General features: G+C 40.3%; 8 protein-coding genes across 8 annotated transcripts; 5 read left to right on the top strand and 3 right to left on the bottom strand. All coding sequences in view use genetic code 12, as the record gives it.

The window, feature by feature from the left end:
• Positions 1-1,064: 1,064 nt before the first annotated feature.
• On the top strand, positions 1,065-2,363 carry RJT20DRAFT_143867 (uncharacterized protein; the record flags this gene model as incomplete). Its single annotated transcript, XM_064918691.1, has 1 exon — positions 1,065-2,363. The coding sequence occupies one exon, from the start codon at positions 1,065-1,067 to the stop codon at positions 2,361-2,363; it is 1,299 nt and encodes a 432-aa protein (XP_064777463.1).
• A 129-nt stretch (positions 2,364-2,492) lies between these two features.
• RJT20DRAFT_15825 (glycine-rich domain-containing protein) lies at positions 2,493-4,695 on the bottom strand. The gene has a single exon (XM_064919158.1). It carries the CDS (start codon positions 4,639-4,641, stop codon positions 2,623-2,625), a length of 2,019 nt encoding a protein of 672 aa, XP_064777462.1. The 5' UTR covers positions 4,642-4,695; the 3' UTR covers positions 2,493-2,622.
• Positions 4,696-5,236: 541 nt separating this feature from the next.
• Positions 5,237-7,657, bottom strand: RJT20DRAFT_113569 (glycine-rich domain-containing protein; the record flags this gene model as incomplete). The annotated part of the gene is made up of 2 exons (XM_064915793.1): positions 5,362-7,657; positions 5,237-5,295 (listed from the first exon to the last, which is right to left on the bottom strand). Exons 1-2 carry the CDS (start codon positions 7,418-7,420, stop codon positions 5,237-5,239), a joined length of 2,118 nt encoding a protein of 705 aa, XP_064777461.1. The 5' UTR covers positions 7,421-7,657.
• Positions 7,658-9,394: 1,737 nt separating this feature from the next.
• NAR1 (Nar1p) lies at positions 9,395-11,192 on the top strand. Its single transcript, XM_064916300.1, has one exon. The coding sequence runs from the start codon at positions 9,503-9,505 to the stop codon at positions 11,135-11,137; it is 1,635 nt and encodes a 544-aa protein (XP_064777460.1). The 5' UTR covers positions 9,395-9,502; the 3' UTR covers positions 11,138-11,192.
• A 2,286-nt stretch (positions 11,193-13,478) lies between these two features.
• On the top strand, positions 13,479-15,746 carry RJT20DRAFT_91120 (uncharacterized protein; the record flags this gene model as incomplete). The annotated part of the gene is made up of 3 exons (XM_064921360.1): positions 13,479-15,162; positions 15,247-15,459; positions 15,544-15,746. 3 exons carry the CDS (start codon positions 13,479-13,481, stop codon positions 15,744-15,746), a joined length of 2,100 nt encoding a protein of 699 aa, XP_064777459.1.
• Positions 15,747-18,951: 3,205 nt separating this feature from the next.
• On the top strand, positions 18,952-20,292 carry RJT20DRAFT_91483 (putative serine/threonine protein kinase; the record flags this gene model as incomplete). Its single annotated transcript, XM_064921376.1, has 1 exon — positions 18,952-20,292. The coding sequence occupies one exon, from the start codon at positions 18,952-18,954 to the stop codon at positions 20,290-20,292; it is 1,341 nt and encodes a 446-aa protein (XP_064777458.1).
• A 1,222-nt stretch (positions 20,293-21,514) lies between these two features.
• Positions 21,515-23,531, top strand: RJT20DRAFT_124634 (uncharacterized protein). Its single transcript, XM_064916299.1, has one exon. It carries the CDS (start codon positions 21,783-21,785, stop codon positions 23,433-23,435), a length of 1,653 nt encoding a protein of 550 aa, XP_064777457.1. The 5' UTR covers positions 21,515-21,782; the 3' UTR covers positions 23,436-23,531.
• On the bottom strand, positions 23,532-25,160 carry RJT20DRAFT_124633 (uncharacterized protein). Its single transcript, XM_064916298.1, has one exon. The coding sequence runs from the start codon at positions 25,078-25,080 to the stop codon at positions 23,647-23,649; it is 1,434 nt and encodes a 477-aa protein (XP_064777456.1). The 5' UTR covers positions 25,081-25,160; the 3' UTR covers positions 23,532-23,646.
• Positions 25,161-25,273: the final 113 nt, after the last annotated feature.

Genomic DNA, 25,273 nt, shown 5'->3' with positions numbered 1-25,273 from the left:
TAATAGGGGTGATTGGGGAAGATTATTACAGGGGGAAAGTTGGAAATAAGAGGAGGTGGGGGGAGGAGGGGCACATAGGAAGTGAGTTATGTGAATATGTATAAAAATTTCTACAGAAACAGACCTTTTGATATGAATGGTTTCTTCAGTATCCACTGTTCATAGTCGTTTCGTTATACCTATTAATAGTACGACGCAGAGAAGAAAAACTAGTGAGGCGACAACTGTGATTTAGTGCGACTGTTAGTGTACGCGCCGCGTTAGGCACAGATATTTTGCGTGTTTTGCGAGCTTTTGTTTCAGATTTGCCTAACACTTTACACGGGGAGAGCTCTGAGCAGTTAGCATTCTCGTTCTAGCAGACAATTTACGGGGGGATGATAAAAACAATTCTTGACACATTTAACGACGTTTTCTCGAACAGTCTCAGTATTTCCTTAGGGTGCCTAATATGGAAAGAGACAAAAAAGGGAAGTGTAAGGGAAAGGGTATGGCTATATGTCTGTAGGGAAAGAGACCGTAGTTGTAGTCTAGTCTCCAATTGGTTCATGATATTCTCCACTTATCTTTATTAAAAATTGCCCAAAAGTGTATATATATTCCCCACAAAGCACTAGAACCCATCCAAAGATCGTAAAATTGCCACTTTTCACTTCGACAGAACCCAATTGTTATTTTTCATTACTTCCTTCTTCTTCCTTTCCTTCTCCTTACCGCTTCCCATTACTCTCTCGCTAACCAAATTCTTCGTCGCTATTTTTCCGTTCTTTTCTCTTCCGCATCGGCTCTGCTCTCTCTCTCGGTAAATTCGGCGGCACCAATAAATTAGCCGCCCGAATCAGAATAATCATACGGTGAAGAACCGCTTTAATGAATGTTGTTTCTTTGCTTGTAGTTCTTTGTAGTGGTGGTTTTGTTTCATTCGATTTCTGAAAAACTGGTATTGGCGTCTATATTCGTGCTAAGTAATTTGCTACATTATGCTGCTAGTCAGAAACTCGGTTTCGGCCGCAAAAACCTTGGCTTTCGTGGGTCTTCTTCGCTTTGTTGTAGCAGATGGTGATATGGATATGGATGGACAACGTGTCGAATTCCACCCAGTTAACGCCGGATCCAAAACATTCCACTGGATTCTCACTTTGGCATTGCTCTTGATAGTACCCTCGATATCGTCGACTCTTGCCTTTGCCAACAGATTGCATTGGTCGTTGTTGCTCCAATATATATCGACCGCGTACTCTGTATTCGAATCGTTCTTCTTGGACTTCCCAGATAACGTGGATAACCACGAAAACAGAACTTCAAAGGGAACCAGTTGGTTTTTGAGCGTGTTATTAGGCGTCACCATCTTTGTGGGAACTTTGATCAATGGTTCAAACTTGGTAATTAACAAATTCTACCCACATTGGCAGACTAAAGGCGAGTATGGGATCACCAACAAGATCTATAAAACATTATCTTTTGTCGTCGTGTTAACCGGTTGGGTCCGCGTGTGTATGGCACCAGTAGCATTATTTGGTTTCTGCTATGGTAATAAAACTGGTCAATGCATTGCTCATGGTATTATGGGATCAGCCTTTATTGGCTATTCATTTGTTTTGTGTTTGGTGCTTGTTGTACCATGGATTAGAAAACACCAATTGACTAATGGAACTACCAATTTCAAGTCTCAAGAATTTTTCGATTCAACGGTAATGTGTGCTTGGGGTATTGTAAACACTTTCACCGAACATAGATGGGGAAGAGAGGCATGGTCAATGGGAGATTACCAACACACGGCTATGGGAATCATCTGGTGGAGTGGAGGATTGCTAGGAATGTATTTGGCTCGAGGCAATAGAAGAACATTTGTACCTGCACTCTTACTAATTTTCACTGGTTATTCCATGTCACAGCATGCCCAGCATTTGGCGATTTCTACCAAGGTTCATGCTCTCTTCGGGTTGGCACTCATGGGAGCCGGTGGAACTAGAATCATTGAAATTCTGTTCCTATTACACGATAAGGCTTGCAGCGAGACTGGTAAGATCCTTTCATTCCAATACTTTCCACCATTCTGTCTCACTCTTTCAGGGGTATTGTTCATGGCTGCAAACGAGGAACAATTACATCTTGTCCATGACTTAGGCTCAGACCATTCAGCATACATTCTTGTAGTCTCTTCTGCTGCATTTTTAATTTTCTTATGGATTCTATTGTGCTTGGTTTTCTACTTAAGATTAGTGGGATACGATGAAAATGGCGAACTCGGAATATCAAGTAATGAATATCATCATATTAATGCTACTGACGCAGAAGAGTTTGAGCTAGGTGATTTGTCGGATGAGGACGAGACTCCAGGTGGAAGCACTACACAAATTTAAAAAAGACCATTGATATACAAGTGTATCAACAATAATATATTGGAGCATCGCGTACTAGTAGTATGCATAGGCTGTTGGTACTCCGCCTCTTTGAGATATAAAATTGAACTTAATGTAAACTTAGAGTAACTATTAATAGAAAGTTCAAGGTTACCCAATGATACAGGCACACAGTCTATTTCTAGTGCTGAGTGAAGGACCTGGTTGATATTATTGTTGGCAAGAGACATCAACATATATAAGTCATATTTTTCCTTTATCAGTCTCCGCCACATCCACTTCCACAATTACTTCCACCATCTCCGCCACTGCCACCACTGCAGCTTCCCGAAGTTCCAGTACAATTCGAAGTTGCACAGCCATGTTCCGCTGAAGTATCCTGAGTATCACTGATACTACAGCATAGTCCGTTATTATAGAATTGGCAATGCTCAGAAGCTATTGGTAGCAATGGGGGAATGACAAATAAATAAGGATAGGCTGAATAAGTATTCATCAGACTTGAATCCCATGGAAAGTCGGACCCTTTCTTTTTGCTTTTATATTTCCATTCAACGATTTTTCGAAGTTTCTCAGCAAAAGTGCTTGGCATAACGATTGCACTATGAACACTAATATGAGTCAATCCCAAAGAATTAAAGAAGAGAGGACTTGAAGTCATTGCATTGTATTCTTGTTGTTGTGATTTCTTGGATTTGAACAATGTTTTTAATTTTGACTGTGCTCTATTTCGAATGCAAACACAGTACCAACAGAAACATATGGAATATTCCTGGTTGAACTTACGTTTATATAACCTTGTCGTCAATTCAAAGCACATATGAAGCCTTGTATTATCAACTTTATCATCGTGGTCGATAACTGAGCCGTTTTCTGATTTCATACAGTCTGTAAAATAGTATTGTACACCCAATTGATGTGTGTGCCAAATTAAATCAATGTCCAACGTAGGTACCAACATATGCTTCAAATCGCCCTTTGTCAATAGCTCAAAAAATCTGGAATATCGGATTATGGATTCAACAAGACTTTCTTTAATAACTGGTGAATGAAGCCAATCTATTTCATTTATCTTTTCAACAAACCTCTCTTGTCTCATAACACAACCCACCAAGTCCTCGTAAATGGGTAAACCTCTTTCAATAGTTAAACTTACTAAGTTCATCTGCAAATACTGCCTAAGGATGATTCTCAACGGAATGTCACGGGGATTTCCTTCTATTAGCTTTGTAATCAAGCTCTCCAAAGATACATCATTGAAAGAAAACAATTCAAGAGACCTATATGTTTCCTTGATCGACTCATTAATGAGTATTGGTTTGCGCTTTTCTCTGATTGTATTGCTTGCAGTGACGGAGGAGAAATTTCTATAGATACCAGGTAACGGTATAGACAGCCCAAAGTCCGCAGATAGTTGCCTCTTACGAAGTTCTTCATGAGTTATTCGACGTGGGAAGGCACAGTGGCATTTTCCTAATCTTGATTCGTAGGCAAAGTTGCAGTCTGCAAAGCCCGTTTTAGCATTGTTGGTATAAGGAATGTTTTCCAATAGGATCTGTTCACAAATGGGACAGTATATGGACAACAATCCCTCATTCATGGAATAAGAGTTGAAGTGATAAAGTAAATCCTCAGGTTTAGCACTTGTAGTCCAAATGACATTCAAATAATTTTCTTTTTGCTCCTTAGTAGGTCGGTATTCAAAAGTGATGCTGTCGATAGAGTCCGAAATCCTCTTTAAGGGTAGTGGGAAGCAAGCAAATGAAAACATGTCATTTCTCATGCAATTGTCGTAGAAGCTACGAGGATTCAATAAGAAGGCGTGCCATACCATCACCACGTCCAAAGGCGGCAACATTGAGTCCAACGTACTAATTATATGGGGATCTCTTGAGGTTCCTTTTGCAAAGAGAGCTTGTTCATCATTAGGCAGTACTGGAACCTCATTTAAAAACTTTTTCAATGATGTAAAGAACAATATAAACCTTCGCGTCGCTTGAGTAACGAATACTTGCCACTTTTTAATATCTTGTTCTTCAGTTCGTCCCAAGGTGATACTTCTCTTCAACACCAGAAACGCCTTCAATAGTTTCAAGTGACTTATAGCATCAGCCATTGTTGGTATATGATTGGAGAATTCCACCGGAAATCCCTTTTCTTCGTCCTCTTGTGCATATCTATAACTAGTGAAAGCGTTATTGTTTGAGTTTCTGAGAATTTCAGCGAACTCATTTCTATCGTAGCCACTCAACTGATCTTGTTTTTCCTGAAAATTCATACTTCAATTACCATATCCGTCGTTTGGGAAAGAGTTGTAGTGTTGACTGTTGATAGAATAACAACAACGATAAAATAAACATAGCTAAATAATACTCCCATCAACAAATCTGACTACTGAAACAATAACACTACGGCCCTGTCATAGCTTCCTAACACAAAACCCCAAGCAAATGAGAGACCCTATCAAAATAAATAATAATGCAAGTGATACTTTATTTCTCGTATATTTTTGAAGCACCTTCCAAATCGGGAAATAAGCGAGGAAAGGCTTCTGGAACGTGTTTTTTGTATTGTTTAGGGAACAACTATTGGAAATTCATGGCAGAGTGTGGAGTGATAGACTACAATGAATGGTATTTAGTATCCTAATAGACCAGCAAGACTAACCGTGTGCAGATGCTCAAAGAAATTTTAAGTTGTGGTGAGGGACTTTACTGCAAATTGAACAATTTTTGATACAAGTATTTTGGCCCTTTTTGCAACAAGATCGCACAAATGATTCCAACATGAAAGAGCCTGTAGTTTATGGTCCAAAGTATTATATTTGCTTGAATTGTAAAATAAATTTGAATTATGTAAATGTTGTGGAAAATCTATCCTCCACCACATCCTCCTCCACCACATCCGCCTCCACCTCCACATCCCCCTCCACCTCCACCATCACTACCTCCGCCACCACTATCACCGCCGCTACCACAGCTTCCACTATTGCCGTTACTACCACAACCGCCACCAGTACTTGCACAACCTCCACCAGTGCCTCTACAACTACCGCTTCCACCACTACAATGTGTTGTAGAAGGACGGAAGCTTCCAGCACAGTTTATAGTTGCACATCCCAGAGTAGTTGAAAAAGTCGAAGAATCAGACACATTGCAGCAGAGTCCATTATCATAAAGCTGGCAAGACTCTAGACCAATAGGAGCTAACGGTGGGATGACAAATAGTTGAGGGTAAAAATTGTAAGGATACGTCAGGTCTTGTTGCCACGGTAATGAACTGGACCCCTGTCCCTTGTACTTCCTTTCCACCAACAGACGATGCATTTGCGCATACGTACTAGGAATCACTATGGCATTGTGTATGCTAATATGAGTCAACCCCAATGAATTTGTGAATAAGGGACTTCCCCTAATAGAGTCTCCTTCTCTCTTGTTTGATTTGAATAATCTTTTCATTTTAGACTGTGCATTATTTCGGACACAGACGCAATATGAGCAGAAACAGATTGAATATTCCAGTTTGAATTTGTACTTGTATAATCGTGAAGTTTTTTCAAAACAATTGTCAAGTCTGGAAGTTTCTACCTTATCGTCATGGTCAATCAATCCTCCATTTTCAGAAAGCATGCAGTCAATAATATAATAATGCATTCCCAATTGGTGCGTATGCCAAATCAAATCAATGTCCAATGTCGGTACCAACATATGTTTCAAACCGGGACTTGATAATAATCCAAAGAACCTAGAATATCTAATGATAGATTCAGCTAAGCTTTCTTTTATGACTGGAGAATGGAGCCAGTCTATTTCATTCATCTTTTCAACAAACCTTTCTTGCCTTAAGACACATCCAACCAAATCCTCAGAAATGGGTAAACCCCCCTTGATAGTAAGACTTATCATATTCATTTGTAAGTACTGTCTGAGAATAATCTTCCATTGAAAGTTGCGTCTCGTTGATTCTAATGCCATTTGAATTAACAGGACTAATTTTATACCATATAACAAGCCAACGGGTATATTTCTGAATGACTCTCTTATTCTATCTCCTACCGCTGCGGGTTCTCTGAATTGTCTTATCTGCCTGTTTGAAACGATGGATGAGAAGTATTTATAGATTCCAGGAAATGGTATGAAAGAATTTACATCAGCAATGAGTTGCCTCTTGCGCAATTCCTCATGTGTGATGAGTTTCTGAAGCGGACAGTTGCATTCTTCATTCTTTGATTCGAACAAAAATGCCGAATCTGCAAAGCCCGTCTTATTTTCGTTTGTGTAAGGAATATTACGGAGAATTGTTTTCGAGCAAATTGGACAGTAAATAGATACCAAGTCCCTGTTCATGGAATATGAATCAAAGTGGTAAAGAAGGTCATCGGGATCCTGGGTAAAATTCAAAATAATGTTCAAATAACTTTCTTTGAGTTCTTTCCGAGGATTGTATTCAAATGTTGTGTTATCAATGGATTCGGCTATCTTCTTCAAGGGCAATGGGAAGCACGCGAATGAAAATATGTCATTTCTCATGCAATTGTCATAAAAGCTCCGTGGGTTCAATAGAAATGCGTGCCATACCATAATGACATCTAATGGTGGCAAAAATGCATTCAATTCCTCGATAACCAATGGGTTTCGGCTAAACCCTTTTGAAAAAAGGTTGACTTCGTCATTAGGTGAGAAGGGAGTCTCTTCAAGAAATGCCTTTAAGGCAGTCAAAAACAATATGAATCTTCTACTCGCTTTGGTTACAAATACCTGCCACTCTTTAATACTATATTGGGCATTTCTTCCCTTGGTGATTTTCTTTTTTAGGGTACCGAATGCTTTCAATAATTTCAAGTGGCTCACGGTATCAGGCAAAGAAGGTATGTGTACTGAGTTTCCCTTCCGCATTTCTATGCCACTGGTTAGAACATTCTTTGAATCTTGTACATATTTGTAACTAGCGAATGAGCTTGCGCCAGCACTTTCGAGGATACTGGCGAAACTGTGCGTTTCAAAAGTGTTAGGGGTTCGCTTCTTTTCATTTGAGATGGTAGATGTTGACAGGTGCATCTTGATGATTTTTTTTATCTCTTGATAACTTGAAGCATTTTTTAAGGGATTTTCTTCCAAATAAATAGAATATGTGAATCAGCATGCTGCATACGAATTTATACAGTAGTCACTTCGTTGGCACATTGAGCCATTGAGTCATTGGAATGACATGTCATGTAGCTGGTGTTGTAGACTCGATCTAAGTGTATCATTCCAGAAGAAGTAATTACGGTTTCGCTTCTTAGTGCAAAAGATCTCAAGAAAGGGAAAGTCATGAAAATAATTTCACGGCAAAACTATAAGTGAAAAACCGAGTATGCGTGAGTTTCGTGTCTCGAAAGATAATGCACGATATTATGGGGAAGTCAGCACCATGCTTGAAGCGAGACTGATTGGGAATTCAGAAGTGTTTCATTTGTACATGACGTCATGCCTTATCGCCAGAAAAATGTGCGAATCCAACATTCAGTCACACTCTTCTGCACCTTATCGCATGCTTAGGGAAGTAGAATGGTAATCGAAATCATTCCGGAGCCGAGGAATTCCGTTTCCATTCATGATCATTCATGAATGTGTCCATACCGATGATAGAGTACCCGTTTTATTAGTAGTTAATGAGTCAATCCATACGTCAAATCTCGTATATTTAAGAGTACCTTCCAAATCGGGAAATAAGCGAAAGTTAAGAAATTTTAATCAATACCACACCACGGGTTCTTCAAAGTATAGATTAATTTGGAAAAGAATGATCTCTAGGAGTTCACATTAATACATTGATAAAGCCGAACCAAGAAGGTTTTGGGGTATGACTACAATATTAGTTAACTTGCGTCGGCACTGAACTAGGATCGGGGATAAAGAAGGTATGGCATGTGTTCTTCTTTCAAACCTATGAAGAGGGTCATCAGGAAACGATACCAGAAGTTAGCCCATTGGCTTTTACTATGAAAGAGAACAATATTTCTACTTAATAAAGAATATTTTACGAGTTGTTTAGTTTTCATTATCTCAATGGAAGATAGTACCGTCTCTTCCTCTATAAACAACTACCCCCCACAGCCACCATTGCCAACATCTACTTACCCCAAATCCACTTTTACCTTCAGTAGCTCCTCAATAATTGAAAACACAACCTCCAGTAGTTTCATTATTGTAATTTTCACAAGGCTCACCATCCTTGCAGAAAGGGTTACGGCTGTAAATTCCACAATAGTGAATTGTAGGACGAATCACAGGTACTGGCACTACTGCAGAGCCCCTAAAACCCTAAACGATTCTAAAGTCGTGGGAACCCAACTCGGGTATAATTAGTAAATGGAGCTTGGCATAGGGATACTTACTTTTTCTTGTTGGTAACCATTTCTGATTGGAGTTTTCTAATGACAAATGATATGTTAATGATACCTTCACTGGCGAGGTTATATTTAATAAAATTTACTAATGCAACAATAGCTATTTATCCTTGATAGATATTTGACAAAAAGGAAGTTGTGTGGAGCCTTCCTACATTAACCCTCAGCCACAATTCTTCGTATACCACCAGTTATGCAAGTAAACTTAAAGTATAGTAAGTATCAAACAAGATTCGGATCTGTGACTGGCATCGTATATCCTCAGATAATGCATAATTCGTAGGATTTCATCGATAGGTTCTAATCTGGTTTATAATGAAAAACTGCCATCTATGTTTCCTCCCACACCAAAACTTGCACCTAAATCTTATCGTGGTCTCGTGAGAACTGGATTGCGGGTTAATATAGCCATGTGTATTGTACCCCACTCAAAAGTAATAATCCCACTTCCATGTGTAGCTGAATACCACCAGCTACATTCCCATTTTATACCCATTTACCCCCATACAAAATGCAACCCATTGATTACGTACGCATTTGCTACAATTGGCCAATTGTTCCAGAGTTCCTAAAACGGAACAGAGAAAAAAGGAACAAAAAATCCGATTAGAAGAGATCACGTGAGCCTTTATCGGAATCATTAAAATTTCTTTATTGTATTACAAATAAAAGATTGATGATTCTCTTTTTGTTTTAATTAAGCTTTCTCTTAGGAAGAGGTTATTTTTATTAGTCGATTATAGTAGTAATGAGTGCTATATTATCGGCGGACGATTTGAATGACTTCATTTCGCCGGGAGCGGTGTGTATTAAACCTACCGCCCAGCTTACAAACAAAGAGAATGATACATTGAATGAAAATGGAGAGGTTGAAATCCAGATTGATAGCGAAGGAAATCCCCTTGAGATCTCGAAAATAGACGGCAAACAGAAGAGCTTGTCACCGGCTCAAATATCATTGGCTGACTGTTTGGCTTGCTCTGGGTGCATCACTTCAGCTGAAGAAGTTTTGGTTGCCCAACACTCCCACGAAGAGTTGATAAAAGCGTTAAAAGAAAAGATCAATAATAACAGCAATAAGGTATTTGTGGCAAGTGTATCACATCAGACAAGAGCTTCCTTGGCTACAGCATATAACTTGACTGTTGAGGAGGTGGATAAATTGCTTGTAAACCTATTCATAAACCAAATGGGTTTCAAATACATCGTAGGAACATCTTTAGGAAGAAAGTTGTCCTTGATTAACGAGGCTCAAATATTAATAGAAAAGAAGGAACAAAACAACTTGGATGGACCGATACTTTCCTCTATATGTCCAGGATGGGTTCTATACGCAGAAAAGACACACCCATATGTTATACCTAAGATGTCAACCGTTAAATCTCCACAACAAATTACAGGATGCTTGTTGAAGACTTTAGCTGCTCACGAATTACCGGTCAACAGAAGTGATATTTACCATTTATCTTTAATGCCATGTTTCGATAAGAAATTGGAAAGTGCTAGACCTGAAAAGTATGGTGAAACTACTACAAACGATGTGGACTGTGTGTTAACTGCAAAGGAGTTGGTTAACTTGTTAGAGCAACATTCCGATGACTTCCAATTAATTCCACCACAATCACATGTCATATTGTCTTCGTCCGTGCCTATTACGGAGACTTACGCCAAGTGCGCTCCTAAGTCGTGGCCATTCGTAGACTACTCATGGTCTAATGATAGTGGATCTGCATCTGGAGGATATGGATACAACTACTTAAAGTTGTACCAGAATCATTTAATATTGAAGGACCCCATAAATTACCAACAAGAGGGATTCTCATTGAAATCCGTAGAGGGTCGTAATGCTGATATTTATGAATTGAGGTTGATGTATGGAAATACGACAGTAGCCAGCACTGCGATCGTCAACGGGTTCAGAAATATTCAAAACTTGGTTCGTAAATTGAAGCCACTGAACAAGCCAGCAACAAGTAGTGGTTCTGTAAAAGTGAATCCATTGGCAGCCCGTCGTAGGGCTAGAATAGGCGTAAAAGCTAGTTCCCCTGCTGGTTCAGATGAAACAGCTGACGCTTCGAAATGTGATTATGTGGAGATAATGGCATGCCCTAACGGATGCATCAATGGAGGAGGGCAAATCAACCCACCCACCGAGGTTGGAGAGAAGGAGTGGTTATCAACGGCGCTTGAGAAGTATGGAAAGATACCTATTTTTGACATTTCATCCCAAAGTAGTGTAGATGCAGTGAGAGAGATAGTACAGTGGAGTGAGAACTTCTGCCACGAATTTGGCATAAGTGATAATAGGTTGTTGAAAACATGGTTTAACGAGGTTGAGAAGCCCACTGACGCAGCCGCAATTTTGTTGGGTGCTAGGTGGTAGTAAAAGGTTTAATGGTTATTTATAGACGTATACAAGCATTATGATGTACATAGGTAATTTACATTTTTTTTCATATTTTGCAACTATTTTACAATTGTAAAGGTTATTTCGAAAATTTTTCTTGGAGAATCATAAAATTGACAACATAAATTGAATAGATCAATTGAACGATGTTACGTTTCCTAAAATTCTTCAATTTGTATGATATCATTCATTTGAAATATAATGATACTCCCCATTCACTCCTAGTTCAATCACTTATTCTTATCTTAAAAAAAAATTCAACAAAACAGCAATAGCTAAACGCGTAAATTATCGCAAACACAAAATCTCCGAGTTGACACAATACAGCATGGAACAACAAATTTGAGGTCGCTGATACTATCACTACGTAGGATCATTATAAGTAAGTGGTCATTGTAAATTGTTTTCATAGTCTCAGACATTACGAGGCAGTCTGGAGCGCCAGGCAAAGTAATGACAACTTCAAAGAACACAAAAAGAGAACTGTTAGCTTAATTTTTTCATTTCGTGGATTTTGAGCTACAATTGCTTAAGATTTGCTAATAATATGGCGTAACACTCCGTCCCCACAGTTACAGGTGGGTTTGAATAGTTTAATACTAATTGGGGTTAAATGTCGTGTGCTCATGAAGGGGGCATAAGCAGAGTACAATTCTCCACCGACGACGTCAAAGCTTGACGCGATTTTTACACAAACAAATAACAACATTAGAACCGGTCAACCGAGGCCAGTTGTCGTCTCTCCTATTGTTAGTTACTGCCCAGATGCCCAGCTGCATCGTCTTCAGGAGTTGTTCCATGTCAAAATGACTGACAGGTCTTATCATCCAAGAGGAGATCAAAATTTCAGAAATTTATTTATAGTTGCTTTAGTTTCAAGTTGCTGGCGACTTGTCATTGACCCCTAACAAACCTCGTATCAAGTAAGTAAGCTATCACAGTCGGCTTCAATTGGGCTATAGTAAAGGAAATAAATGCAACCCCATCCCAAGACAGACATTTACTGGTATATCGGCCCTATTCTCCTCTTTGAATCTTTCACTTCTCCAACTTCACGGTCAACATTAGTTCCACTTGTACTCACACTTCCTCTCTGTCTCCGTCAACGTATGTCTCTCAGAGAGACCTCTTCTCTCTTCACCGTCTCTCACGGTCTCTCAACTCGCTCAACGTCTCTCCCTCACTCTCCCACCCTAACGTCTATGACGTCTTTTTGCGTCAACCGTCGGAACTTAAACTGCAAAACTATCCTCTGCTCCACACTCGCGACGCTACTACTGCAGGACCGACGACATTTTACACCTGGTTCGTACACGACCTACCCACTACTACCCACTACCCACACTTCGGTTCTAAATACCGCAATCCCGCAGTTGACCTTCGTGCCACGACCCCCGGTTCCCAACTCTATCTCTGCTTGTCTCACACTCTCACACTCTCACTGACGGCCGGATATATTCAACTCGTGCCGCACACTACCCTCACTGCCAATGCCCTACCTAACCAATACTGGCAGTAGCCCCATGGTTCAGTGTCATGGAAGGAATAATAACTAGAGGTATGGTGATTCTTTCTGGATTCTGGAGAGAGACCCGATTTTTTAGCCAACGTTTCCCAGTTTATTAACATTAATCCTCAATCGTTTCAATAACCTCGAATATCCCACCCCGGCTTCCGACTTTGTTTATCGTATGTATATCGTTTAAATAGTAACAGTAGCGCCAGTAGGTCCACGGTAGCAGAAAAACCGTGTTGGAGAGAATGTACCATCGCGAAGAGAAGAGTGTCACGACAAGACAATGGAAATGGGAAAAAGACCATGAAAATGGGAATGGACAACGAGACTAGCAGCGAGTTCAAGATTATGCTTAAAAGAAGGTAGAAGGTAGAATTTGCCATTCGATAGAGATTTTTGAAGAATACCGATGTTCATTAGCTGAGAATTCGTTAATGATGTGACATTATCATTTTTACCATTAAAAGTTTTCGTCACATTTTTTGTTATATTCATACAATAAAACTGTAGAAAGTGCATGGCAAATGCTGGAGTTTAGGTTCTATCTATATCCTTAGAACGCTGGTATCCACATATCAGTCCACCTATTCAAGCTTTTATGGCGCTCATCTGTCAAACTTTTTTACGAACCAGTTTTGACGTAATTTGTTGGATGTTTCGATATTCACACACGATCACACGAAAAAGTCACAAACAAGCCGAAATATTACACCATCTCCGTTTCTTCTCTCCAACTACGTTGTTCCATACAAACAAAGCTCAAATATTTAGAATCTTACTAACATTTTCCATATAGACTATATGTCTAAAAGTAAACTACCTTCGCGAAGTAACCATGCCGTCTCACTAACTAGCGGGAGCGCTATCACGAAACTCGTATTCCTCATGACCCAGCTTGCAAGGGTCGTGCAAGCTTTGCCCCTCTTCTCGGGCGAGAAAAGGGTCCATGGAGCAGTGTCGTTGAACCACAACGATATCGGAGCATCCACCTCATCCATGACGGCCGAGGAGTTCTACGTCAACCTCTTCACATCAGTTTTCCTTGTGTTGGCTGGTGGTGTCTTTGCTGGTTTGACCTTGGGACTTATGGGCCAAGACGAAGTCTATCTTAAGGTTATTGCTACTAGTGGAGAGCCACACGAACGTAAACACGCTCGTAAGGTTCTTTCTTTGATTGGACGGGGTAAACATTGGGTTCTTGTTACCTTACTTTTGTCAAACGTCATCACCAATGAAACTTTACCTATTGTCTTGGACAGATGTCTAGGTGGAGGCTGGCCGGCCGTGGTCACCTCAACTGCTTCTATTGTGGTCTTTGGTGAGATTATTCCTCAATCCATTTGTGTTCGTTATGGTTTACAAGTGGGTGCTCTTTTCGCTCCTTTTGTATTGGTACTTATGTATATCATGTACCCTATTGCATACCCTATCGCTTTACTACTTGACCACATCCTCGGTGAAGATCACGGAACTGTCTACAAGAAGTCTGGTTTGAAGACTCTTGTTACTTTGCACAGAACTATGGGTGTAGAAAGACTTAACCAAGATGAAGTTACAATCATTTCCGCAGTCCTTGACTTGAAGGAAAAGCCCGTTAGTGCTATCATGACCCCTATGGACAGGGTATACACCATGAGTGCAGACACTCTTTTGGATGAAAAGACTGTTGAAGAAATCTTCAACGCTGGATTTTCCCGTATTCCTATCTATTTGCCTAACGAGCCACTTAACTTCATTGGTATGCTCTTAGTGCGTGTTTTGATCAGTTATGATCCTGAAGACGCTCTTCCTGTGGCATCTTTCCCACTTGCTACCCTTCCAGAAACTGCCCTTGACACTTCTTGTTTGAATATCTTGAACTACTTCCAAGAAGGTAAGTCTCACATGATTGTTGTCAGTGAACACCCTGGTGAACAAACTGGAGCTGTTGGTGTTTTGACACTTGAAGACGTCATTGAAGAGCTTATCGGAGAAGAAATTGTCGATGAGTCTGATGTGTATATTGACATCAACAAGAATATCAAACGTAAGAATCCAGGCCCTCTTTCAAAGCGCAACTTGACATCCTACTTACACAATTTATACCAGAGATCTGCTTCAAATTCGAAGCGTAACTCATTGGATGCCAACGCCCCTCCTAGAGGTAAGAGGAATTCGATGGAGGGCTTCGGTTCTCCAAGCCAGGGCCCAGATTTAGTGACTAGACTCAGCTCCACCAATGTGAATAATGTTGTAGGTGAGACATCCAAGAACTGGAAACCAAAAAACCCTGCTGCTAATCCATTGGAAACCAACAAGACCTTCGTGACCATTAAAAGACCGAACCCAGATACCGTCAATTCAGCTATACCTCACAAACAACCCCCAGCATACGGAGCTGTCTACGCTACTGAAGAAGGAGCTATCGATGAAGCTAACAGAAGAGCATCTTTTGAAGAAGGACATGGGGAAAGCAGAAATGACGTGAAAGTTCTTGAACCTCCTCGTTTCCTCTTACCTGAAGAGAGAGAAACCGACGTTTCTGAATTGAGTGATAAAAAAGGTGACCGAAATATCAATATCAGCGTAGACGAAATCTCACACGATGAAGGGGCTATACCGAGTGCTGTTCCCGTGCCTGTAACTGAGTACCAAGAGGCCCGTTCTTACCGTACTGGTGGTATTATTGAATCAGTTGTTAATGTTCTGGGTGTTCATAAAACTATCATTGAAAATGTTAGCGACGATGAGCCGCCTCTTGATCTCGAGGACTTGAATAATGCTGCAATCGATGTGCTAAGTGGTTCATCTGCCTCCAAGAAGAAGAAGAGAAAGCATAAAAAGAAGAAGACAAGAAGTGATCTGTTCACCATGAACCACTACACAGGCAATGAGTCCACCAACACGGCCATTGCTGACGATGTTGATGATGAAGAATCTCAATCTTTGTTGAAAAATGGAGATCACAGTGGTACTGGATCGGTGGCATCATCTCTAGCTGAAAACAGTGTTAATGGTAACGGAAATGGTAGAAGATTAAGTGTTTGGGACAAGATAAGAGGTAGTGCAAGTAACGGTAGCAACGAATAAGAGTCCACAGAACCACGTGTTATGTGTATTGGGGACCATCTATGTGAATAGGGTGTCAAGCATTAAGACCGTTAAGAAATTATGGTTAGCAATTATAAGAACAATTAATATGACTTATTATCTATACGAGAGTTTGATTTTCGTTTGTTTCGTTTGTCTGTGTATTCCTTCTTCATTGTGATTCATATTCAATAAATAATTAAAACATTGTGAATAGGTTTAAGGTACTATACAAATTGCCTGTAACGTAGAAGTATTCCTCCTACCGAGACGAAAATACAACGTCATATTGGCTTCCATACAAAGGGGAAGGGGAAAGGGGAATCAATCAATGGTGAAAAAAAGTGCAGACATAAAATAAGCTGTCAAACAACACTATTATCAAGCAAAGATAACAATTCCAGACCAAGTCTTTCCGATGGCTCGAATTATACAACTCTTCTTGGCTGTGCCAAATAGCATCGCTCCCCTTGAATATATACCGGTACCCAGTACCAAAGATAGCGACTCCAAACTCCTCGACTGTAATTCGCTTCCTACCCTTCCTTCCCTAAATTTCCCAAGGCACCAATCTCTACATAAACTTTTGCACCCAAATCCATATCCAGATTATAGTGCGGCATGGATCTTATATATAGTCTTTACTCCTATTTTATTCCATATCATGTGATCCCACCGGCTGTACCCTTTCCCGCCGGCTGTCCGTCCTTCCAAAGCTTAACTCCTGGGGTGAAGTAGTCATCGGAGACAAAGGGTCTTAGGCCGTAAGGCGCAAAGGGCGTAAAGGGCGTAAGGGATGTGATGTAACAGTGGAGTTCGGGGTTACTCCTCTTCGGTAGATGTGATTATAGCCGCCTATTGCCATGTTTGAAACTTTTCACCCCACGGCTTCGGATCCAGATGGACTCGAATTCGACATCGTAGACGGCTGTTTAATTCGTACTACCTACAGTAACTAAAGATCTACTACCGATTCAGTTAGTCTCTAGTTCTTTGCACAGTAACACCTCAGCCGTTTCCGCACACGGTTAACGTTTGCTTGTGCAATTTTGAACCCATTTTAATGCCGTAGGCTGAAGCCCACCCAAGATATTTTAGACATGAGTAAAACACGAAATGCTTGTGGGTTTGGTATTACTGTCAGCTGTTTGAGGAGGCGCTGGGACTCGGGGCATGTCCCAAAGGCCTAACTGTTATTTCTCGTATTATGACGGGCGCTGGGCTGTAGGAAATGCCATAGTTTAATACTTGTGCCTGGAAAGTTTCTTCCTCCGATATTTAATTTTAATTCCATAACTATTGTTATTCTTTTCTCTTCCGTGTAGAAGTAGTAGTGACACCGGAGACAAGTTCCAGAATTGTCACCACAACCCTCTCCGATAGCAAACATTTAATCCGGAGCCCTTACCATTCGGTACGAAGCGCAATCGTCTAGGTTTGTTTGCACACGGTTTGAAACTCACTGACATACCACTGCCAGACTTTTGTTGGCATAATTAAAATATACACCATAGTGAGTAGCCACATCTTCAATATTATCGTTTTCTTTGATCTTTAACAAAGTTATTGTTAATTTGTTTCATAGAATTTAATATTCGTTGACTATATCTATACTACAGTATCATCTACAGTATCATCTACCATATCTTACTACATCCCACAACCTAATTTCTACAACCTCCCTTGCTAACACTATTTCCGCTTCGAAACACGGAATTTCCACAAATCAAAGGTTGCGCCCCGTCATACTCCTACTTTCTTTCTCATCGTTGGTACCATCCGATTGTACCATTAACACCGTTGAGCATTCTCCATTTTATTAATAATAAATATTAATTACCTTCATTAATTATTATCTTTATTATTCCTGTTGTTTTGTTTCAATTGTTTTCCTATAGCCGTGAGGATTCTTTTTTATTCATGGAATATTATGGACTGGTAACAAAAACCCACCATTTTATATTATTCCACATTGCATGCTATTGTTATTGATTTGTTATTAACTATCGGTATACTTTTGTTTCTTCCTGTGATTTATAAGCACCATCTCCATTTTGCTTCGAGTACCCGCCGTACCCACCGTACCCCAGTTTCTTCGCTTTGACATTTTTGACACTCAACAGCTCAGTCTTCTCTGCTACTGCCTGCTACCATCCCACCACGGCTCTGTATCTCTGGTAACGTAACCCCGTCACCTCCGAGTTTTTGCCGGATTAGGAAATTGCAGACGACATCGATTTTTCACTATAGCCGAATCTGAAGGGTTTACAGAAGCGTCTGCCCAAGAAATCGTGGCTAACAACTGGCTAACAACACCAAAATACCACCGCAAAGACGCTCATTGGAGATCCAACCCGTCTCCAATCGTCATAGCACGAGTTTCTGGCCAAAAATACCAGAGTTACCCTTTGTTGTTGCTGAGTTCAGGCTTCAATTGTATAGGGAATTCGGCTTCTGATCCAGATATCAATTTGGCACCTGGTGAAAACCACCCACCGTTGTGTCCATGTTCCTAAGGAACAGTCCTAACAGGCATTCTGAAGACCCATCACCCTCTTCGAGTGGAGACGTCCCTTCCATGCTGTCTACTTCTTCGCATAGGTTCTTTCTTAGAAAGCGTTCGTCACAAGGATCAAGAGGGTCGATATCGCCTCTGACAAGCACGTCTTCAATGCATTCGACTTCCATGAAAAACGCCAACAGCAGCTTTGCCCACGACAACAGCGTCGACACTTATAATAGTGCCAACCAGAGCTTGGAAACGAATGAAGATAACCATTCATTAGAACATTTCCATTCGCCTGATCATGACTTTCCACCTCACATCACCAATGCCATTCTCAATAACCAAAACAAGGCCAACAGGGCCCAATTTGATATGAACTCGTCTTCGACTTCCGTCAGCTCTAGCACGAATAGATCTCAAAACAGTCCTAGAATGAGTTCTAGAACTTCGACATCTACTCAACCAATTATAGCTCCTCAGGAGAACTACAACAATGGTCATAGACATGAACCATTCCAACAGCCATATACACAGCAACAACAACAACAGCAACAACAACAGCAGCAGCAGCATCCAAGTCCACAACAGCAGCAGCATGACCATCAACATCAACATCAACATCAACCTCCGCATAAACCAGGCCAGATTCATCCAAACCACGACAATCGCTCTTCTGCTAGTAGCACTCATTCAAAAACTATGATATACACTAGTTCTGGAGCCAGTAGTCCGGCCAAGGAAAAGGGTCATCATCTCTCGCTCAAAAGATTCCTTAAGAAATTGAAGCCCACTGACTCGAGATCTTCTGTTTCATCAACTAAGAGCAAGACTCAAGCTCCACCTTTATTACCAGAAAACTCTTCTTCCGAACTATTCAAGAAGTATGGATCTATAGGTAGACTTTTGGGTTCAGGAGCCAGTGGTTCGGTTAACTTGGTCACGTCGAAAACAGATCCAACACAAATCTACGCCGTGAAGAAGTTCAGAGCTAAGCTTCCAGGAGAGCAAGAATCTGACTATAAAAGCAAGGTTAAAAATGAGTTCAAGATCGGAGCGTTACTAAAGCATGAGAACTTGATTAATACTGTCGAGTTAATTAATGATGCTCCTAAAGATACTCACAGCAGCAGCAGCAGATTCTCGTCCAAGAGAAAGACACCCAAAGTACCAGTTGAACCGGAGTACTACATTGTCATGGAGTACTGTCCATTCGACTTTTTCAACTTGGTGATGAGTGGACTCATGGATAATAGTGAAATTTTCTGTTACTTCCGTCAAATAGTAAGTGGTGTAGCATTTCTTCACGAAAATGGCTTAGCACATAGGGATTTGAAGCTCGATAATTGTGTTGTAAGTCAAAACGGTATTTTGAAGTTGATCGACTTCGGGTCTGCGGTACAATTCAGAAAGGAAGTTACATACACCCCAGCTGAAACGGATATCATCCTCGACGACCACTTTATATTGAACCGTGCAAGAGGAATAGTTGGGTCTGATCCATATTTATCTCCAGAAGTTTTCGAGACTGGAGGACCGGGCTACGACCCTCGTGCTGCAGATGTATGGTCCATTGCAGTGATGTTTTGTTGTATGATTCTCAAGAGATTCCCATGGAAGATCCCCAAGTTGTCAGATCCATCCTACAGATCATTTGTGGGAGTCCCCAACCACAACCACGAAGAAGCCTTGCAGCATAGCATGAGTGAGTTAAGTGTAAATGGTAGTATCCGTAGTCAAAAGAGCAATACTCCACATGGTCCAGATAGACTTTTGAGGTTGTTACCAGAACATTCACGCCATTTACTTAAAAAGATGTTGCATCTCGAGCCTTCAGAGAGAATTTTGATGCCCGAAATTCTCGAGGACCATTGGTTAAACTCCATTGAACAGTGCCACATGGTTGTGGACGAGGACAACGGCCATCAAATGTTTGTCCAAGCCTTCAATCACACACATCATTTGGTTACAGAGGAGGAATTACAGCGTTTAAATCAAGAAAAGGAGAGAGTGAAGAAATTAAAGGCTTCAGGGGTTGCCTAAACAGAGTAGAGTTCACTGCCATGGTATAAACTGGATCCATACGCTCCACAAAAAAAAAGTGCTACCATATACTACTCCTTTAGAGTCATAACCAGTTTATATATAAATATTTATTTCACGAAACTTGCTATATTATTATAAGAACAGTGTCCTTCTTCGTGCTGAACATGGTTCTTTTTAAGAATTCGTTCCAGCCTGTATTTATAACTTTGAGATAGGGTGGGAGCTAACAGGAATGAGATGGCGTCCTTGAAGTAGTGCAACAAATTCGATTTGCATTACCTGGTACCATACCTACCGTACCTTCAGGTGGACTGAAGTCCTGGATTTACTTCTCATACTATTTTCTGATTATAGGAGGATAATTGCAACCACTATAAACCTTCCTTCTGTTTGGAGAACGACATTTTAGCAACCATTCTGCGACATGCAGGATGTGACATTCGACTCCACAGACATGAAGAAGTAAGTGGAGTTTATGATTCCCGTAAATTCTTTCAGGAAAGCTCCATTAATGCCAACCAACCTTATTTCAAAACCTTAGCGAGCCGCAAACTGTAGCATATATATATGAATAAACAGCTATCGATATATTCCTATGAAAAAAATATCTCCAAATCTGTCATATCCTTGACGTGCAGTACGTAGTGCAACAATAATCTTAAATACACTGGCACTGGCTTTACTTTCCGGCAGTTTGTTAAAGAAATGAACTTTCTAATCTAAAACTTCACTTTGTTAAACCCTCTGATAACTTAGAAGTCCCTATCAATAACCTAGAAATCCACTTCAACAAGCAGTACATTTATGAAAATCCATATCGCTGTTTTAGGGCCCATGTGCATGCGATATTAACTTTGACATTGCGGCATGGATCTAATAACATACAGATCGCAGATCCCTATTCCCAGCTCCACTAAAACTAAAACTCGATTGAAAAGGGTGAAATTTTAGGGGTACCAGTATGAAAAAATTGCCTATTTCATTATTCCAACATTTTACCCGCGAACTATCCAATTCCTCCATATCTTCACTTTATCCTTATATCCATCTCCATCTATCATCTTGCAACAACCACTTGCATCCAAAGCCCTTCCCAAAAGCTTCTACGGAAAATCTCTCCCTTTCGACATTGTCGCTAATAGCATGTCATATGCACAACCCAACATAAATAATGATAACATCTTCTTAACTATTGCTACTTTATAAATTAACAGTTGTAAAGTGTTCTTTCTTGGTGCCATTGAAAAGTTGTGTGTTTGGAGGAATATACTTAGAAAAGGACATTTATTATTGCTGCGTTTGCCGAAGGATCATAGCAATAGCTACAGTTGTTTGGTTGTAGACTCAGTCATTCCTTGGTAAACACTGTGATCATTTACAGGGCGATTTGACGAGCAAGTGATCTTTAGGTAGAATCAGAGATAAGTAAAAATTTCACAGTTTTGATAGAGCAATTCGCTAGTTTGACGTGGAATTACACCGTCCCGATGTCTGAAATCCCCACTCCGGTGCCGCCCCGGCTTCCCGAGTGGATCAATACCATTTGCTTCTACTCATGTTTGGTGTCTACTTTTATAATCATCTGTAGCATAATATTGCATCTTCGGAATTACCGAAAACCGTTCCAGCAGCGGTTGATGCTACGGATTCAGTTAATTGTGCCATTATTTGCAATTTCATGCTATTCAATGCTTGTTAACCAAACTTCGCCATTCAACAAGTTCGTAATCGAACCAATAAGAGAAGTCTATGAAGCATTCGTCATTTATACCTTCTTTTCCTTACTCACGGATATGTTGGGCGGAGAGAGAAATATGCTAATCATGACCACGGGAAGAGAACCGGTATGTCATCCAGGAATAATTGGATATTTCCTTCCACCTTTGGACATCTCCGATCCTTATACATTTCTTGGAATCAAAAGAGGAATTTTACAATACGTATGGCTTAAGCCTATAATATGCTTCACCACCATTCTTGCTGAATTGTTCGGCTGGTACGACGTCAATGATATGGGAGCAAAATCATTATATTTTTGGTTGACACTCTTGTACAATGGAAGTGTCACGATGTCTTTGTATTGTTTGGCAATCTTCTGGAAGATTCTATGGAATGACTTGAAGCCCTACAACCCTGTAGGAAAATTCTTATGTGTGAAGTTAATCATTTTTGCTTCTTATTGGCAAGGTGTCATTCTAGCCATCTTGAATGCATTCCATGTCCTTCCAGGAAGCGAATTCGATGGCCAAGATGGTGGCAGTATCGGAGTATGTATTCAGAACGGACTACTTTGTGTAGAATTAATTGGCTTTGCATTGGGACACTGGTTCTCGTTTTCATACAGTCCATTCACAATATCTCACATACCATATGGTAGATTGAGATTCAAATATGCATTGAAAGACATGGTTGGAATAAAGGACCTCATCCATGACTTCAGATTAACCTTCTACGGTGACTATTACAAGGATTACAAACAATTTGACTCAGTGGAGGCATTGATTGCTCATCCAACGTCAAAGGGTAGAATGAGTAGAATAAACCAAGGATTGAGATACCACAATGACGGGAAACATAAGCACTGGTTGCCTAATCAAACTGCACCTACACCGCAAAGCACTAACTTTAGAAGTACTTCGGAAATTGCCGCCTTTCCTCAAAGCCCTCCCAATAATAATAGTGCCTTCAGTATTAGAAGTACTAACGAATATGCTGCTTCTGTAAACTCAACGGGAACGTCTATGAGAGCTATATATCCTATTTCATCGCCAAGCAGTAACTCTCCGCCAGCATCACCATTAATTACAAGCACTGACGTTCCTGAAATAATATCAGAAGTTTTGCAGACTGATGCTTTCTTATCAACCATTAATTACGACAAGGAAATGCTTGACGAAGACGAGCTCTATTATCAGAGATCATGTTCATTAATCAATAACTACACATTAGACCAAGATGAAGTCAAGAAGTTACTCAATTATCCAATTGTTGATGAAATGATCGACGGCCATGCCTATGGTTATAAGGTTAAGAGACTACGTCAAGAGAGGTCCAACAGGCAGAGACTGAGAGACTCTGAGGAGAGAATAATGAATGCCACTAATTCAATTGAAAGTTCCCGGTATGGCAGTATCGTATAGTTTGGCATATATAGTAATAGCAAGACGAAATGCACATGTACAATAGTGAAAGTGAGAGAGTCGAAGACAAATTCTACCCATGATAGACATGAAATAAGTTTCTTTATATATACATGTATATTGAATAAATTGACCTTAAGTATATATATATAAGTTATCTACAAGGTTAATGCTTTTGTCATAAATCGTCTCGTCACTACTTGATCATTAATCAGTTCTCGATCTTGAACAGATATAATGAATCCAAGTTGTCTTCCTTTTCCTGCTTCTTCCTCTTCAATTCTTCTTCTCTTTCCTTTTGTTTCTGTAGTTGTCTTTGTTTCTTTAGTTCCTTAGGGGATAACAATTCTTCACAGCTACCCGATGCAGTAACTTTTTCCATTGCTTCAGGCTTTGGTGTTACGGTAATGGAAAGCTTGTTCTCCTTCTGACCCTCCACTGTGTATGTACAAGGTAACTCGTCCAATACCGATAGAAGTGTTTCTGTAATCAATTCACGTCTTTGCAATTCAATATTTAAAGCATCTTCATCATGAGCAAGGGAGCGTCTGATATCTTGAACATGCATCACTTCGGCTCCATCTTCATCTTCTGTAGGTGTTGCAATTTCTCTTCCCTTCTTTCTCATGTAAATAGTAAAGACTTCGCCCTTACACAACCTGTTCAGAAGCTCTGTTTTCTTCTGATTCTTTAAGTCTCCCAAGCTTATATTCCAGTAGATAGTTACCACCTTAGCGGCAGACTTTTTACGCTCAGCTTTCAATCTCAGGTTTAATGCTCTTTGAGCTGCAACGCTTCCCAGCTCAAGAAGGGCTTTTTCTCTTTCGGCAGCCAATTCGTCTGAGTATGCTTTCAACATCTCACGAGTAGTGACCTTTTTGATAGTAGGCAATTCTCCCTCTTTGCCAGGTAATAAGTGCAATCCAAACTCTCTGAGATCGGAATTGTTAGCTACATCTACTAAGTTCAGTTCCTTGACAAGTCCTGTTGCTTGGTCGATGAACTTGCACTTGTAGTTGGTATTGCAGGCATGTACCTTTGCAATGATAGCCTTCAAAGCAGCCTGTGCTTGATCCGAGCCGGTTTTGAATTCAAATCTGACCACCCTCTTATGAGGTCTTGTTTTTACTTCTGGTCTTGATTTAGAACCAGTATGATGTGGTTTTCCTTGAACTTTATTATATGGCTTCTTCTCAGCACTCTTCATAGATCCATTTGTACTTCCTGGATTTCTATTGGCTACAGAAAAAGACGTCTTTTTATTATTACCATATTGAGTTTTCTTCTCTTTTTCAAACATAGATGCAAATCTGTTACCGGCCGGTTTGGCACCAGCGGCACCTACGTTAGGACCAGCAGATACGTTGTTACCATCCGTGGCGCCATTCACCGTCCTATTTTTGAGAAGGCTCTCTATACTAAACCCGCCTTCTCTCTTGTCTCCTAGCGATGGGCCATCTCTTCCCAATTGGCTGAAATCAAAAGGCTTGAACAGAGTCACTCCAGAACCGAAATTTCTTGCGAGAAGAGCGGTTCCAACGGACGAACTGGTTCCCCTAGCGATTCTGATCATTATACAGCTAATTATATATGGATAGAGCCTATTACTTGCAATTCTAAGAAAGACAACACATTCAATAAACATATCCACCAAAGAAAACGCTTCTCCCTATAAATTCCGATAAGATAATGGCTTACGTAAGAAAAAAAATCAAGTGATTTTTCAATTAGCGACATTTGTAAAAAAGGAAAACAAGGAGAGTGACATTTGAGGACATAACGAGACATGTGGGGACATAAATAGGACATGGCAGATGCTACCGATGGAGATGGGAGAT

Source organism: Scheffersomyces xylosifermentans (genome assembly GCF_036884685.1).
Source record: "Scheffersomyces xylosifermentans strain CBS 12540 chromosome Unknown RJT20scaffold_1, whole genome shotgun sequence".
In the NCBI taxonomy this organism is placed as follows: domain Eukaryota; kingdom Fungi; phylum Ascomycota; class Pichiomycetes; order Serinales; family Debaryomycetaceae; genus Scheffersomyces; species Scheffersomyces xylosifermentans.
This window is presented reverse-complemented; position numbering and strand designations above follow the sequence as displayed.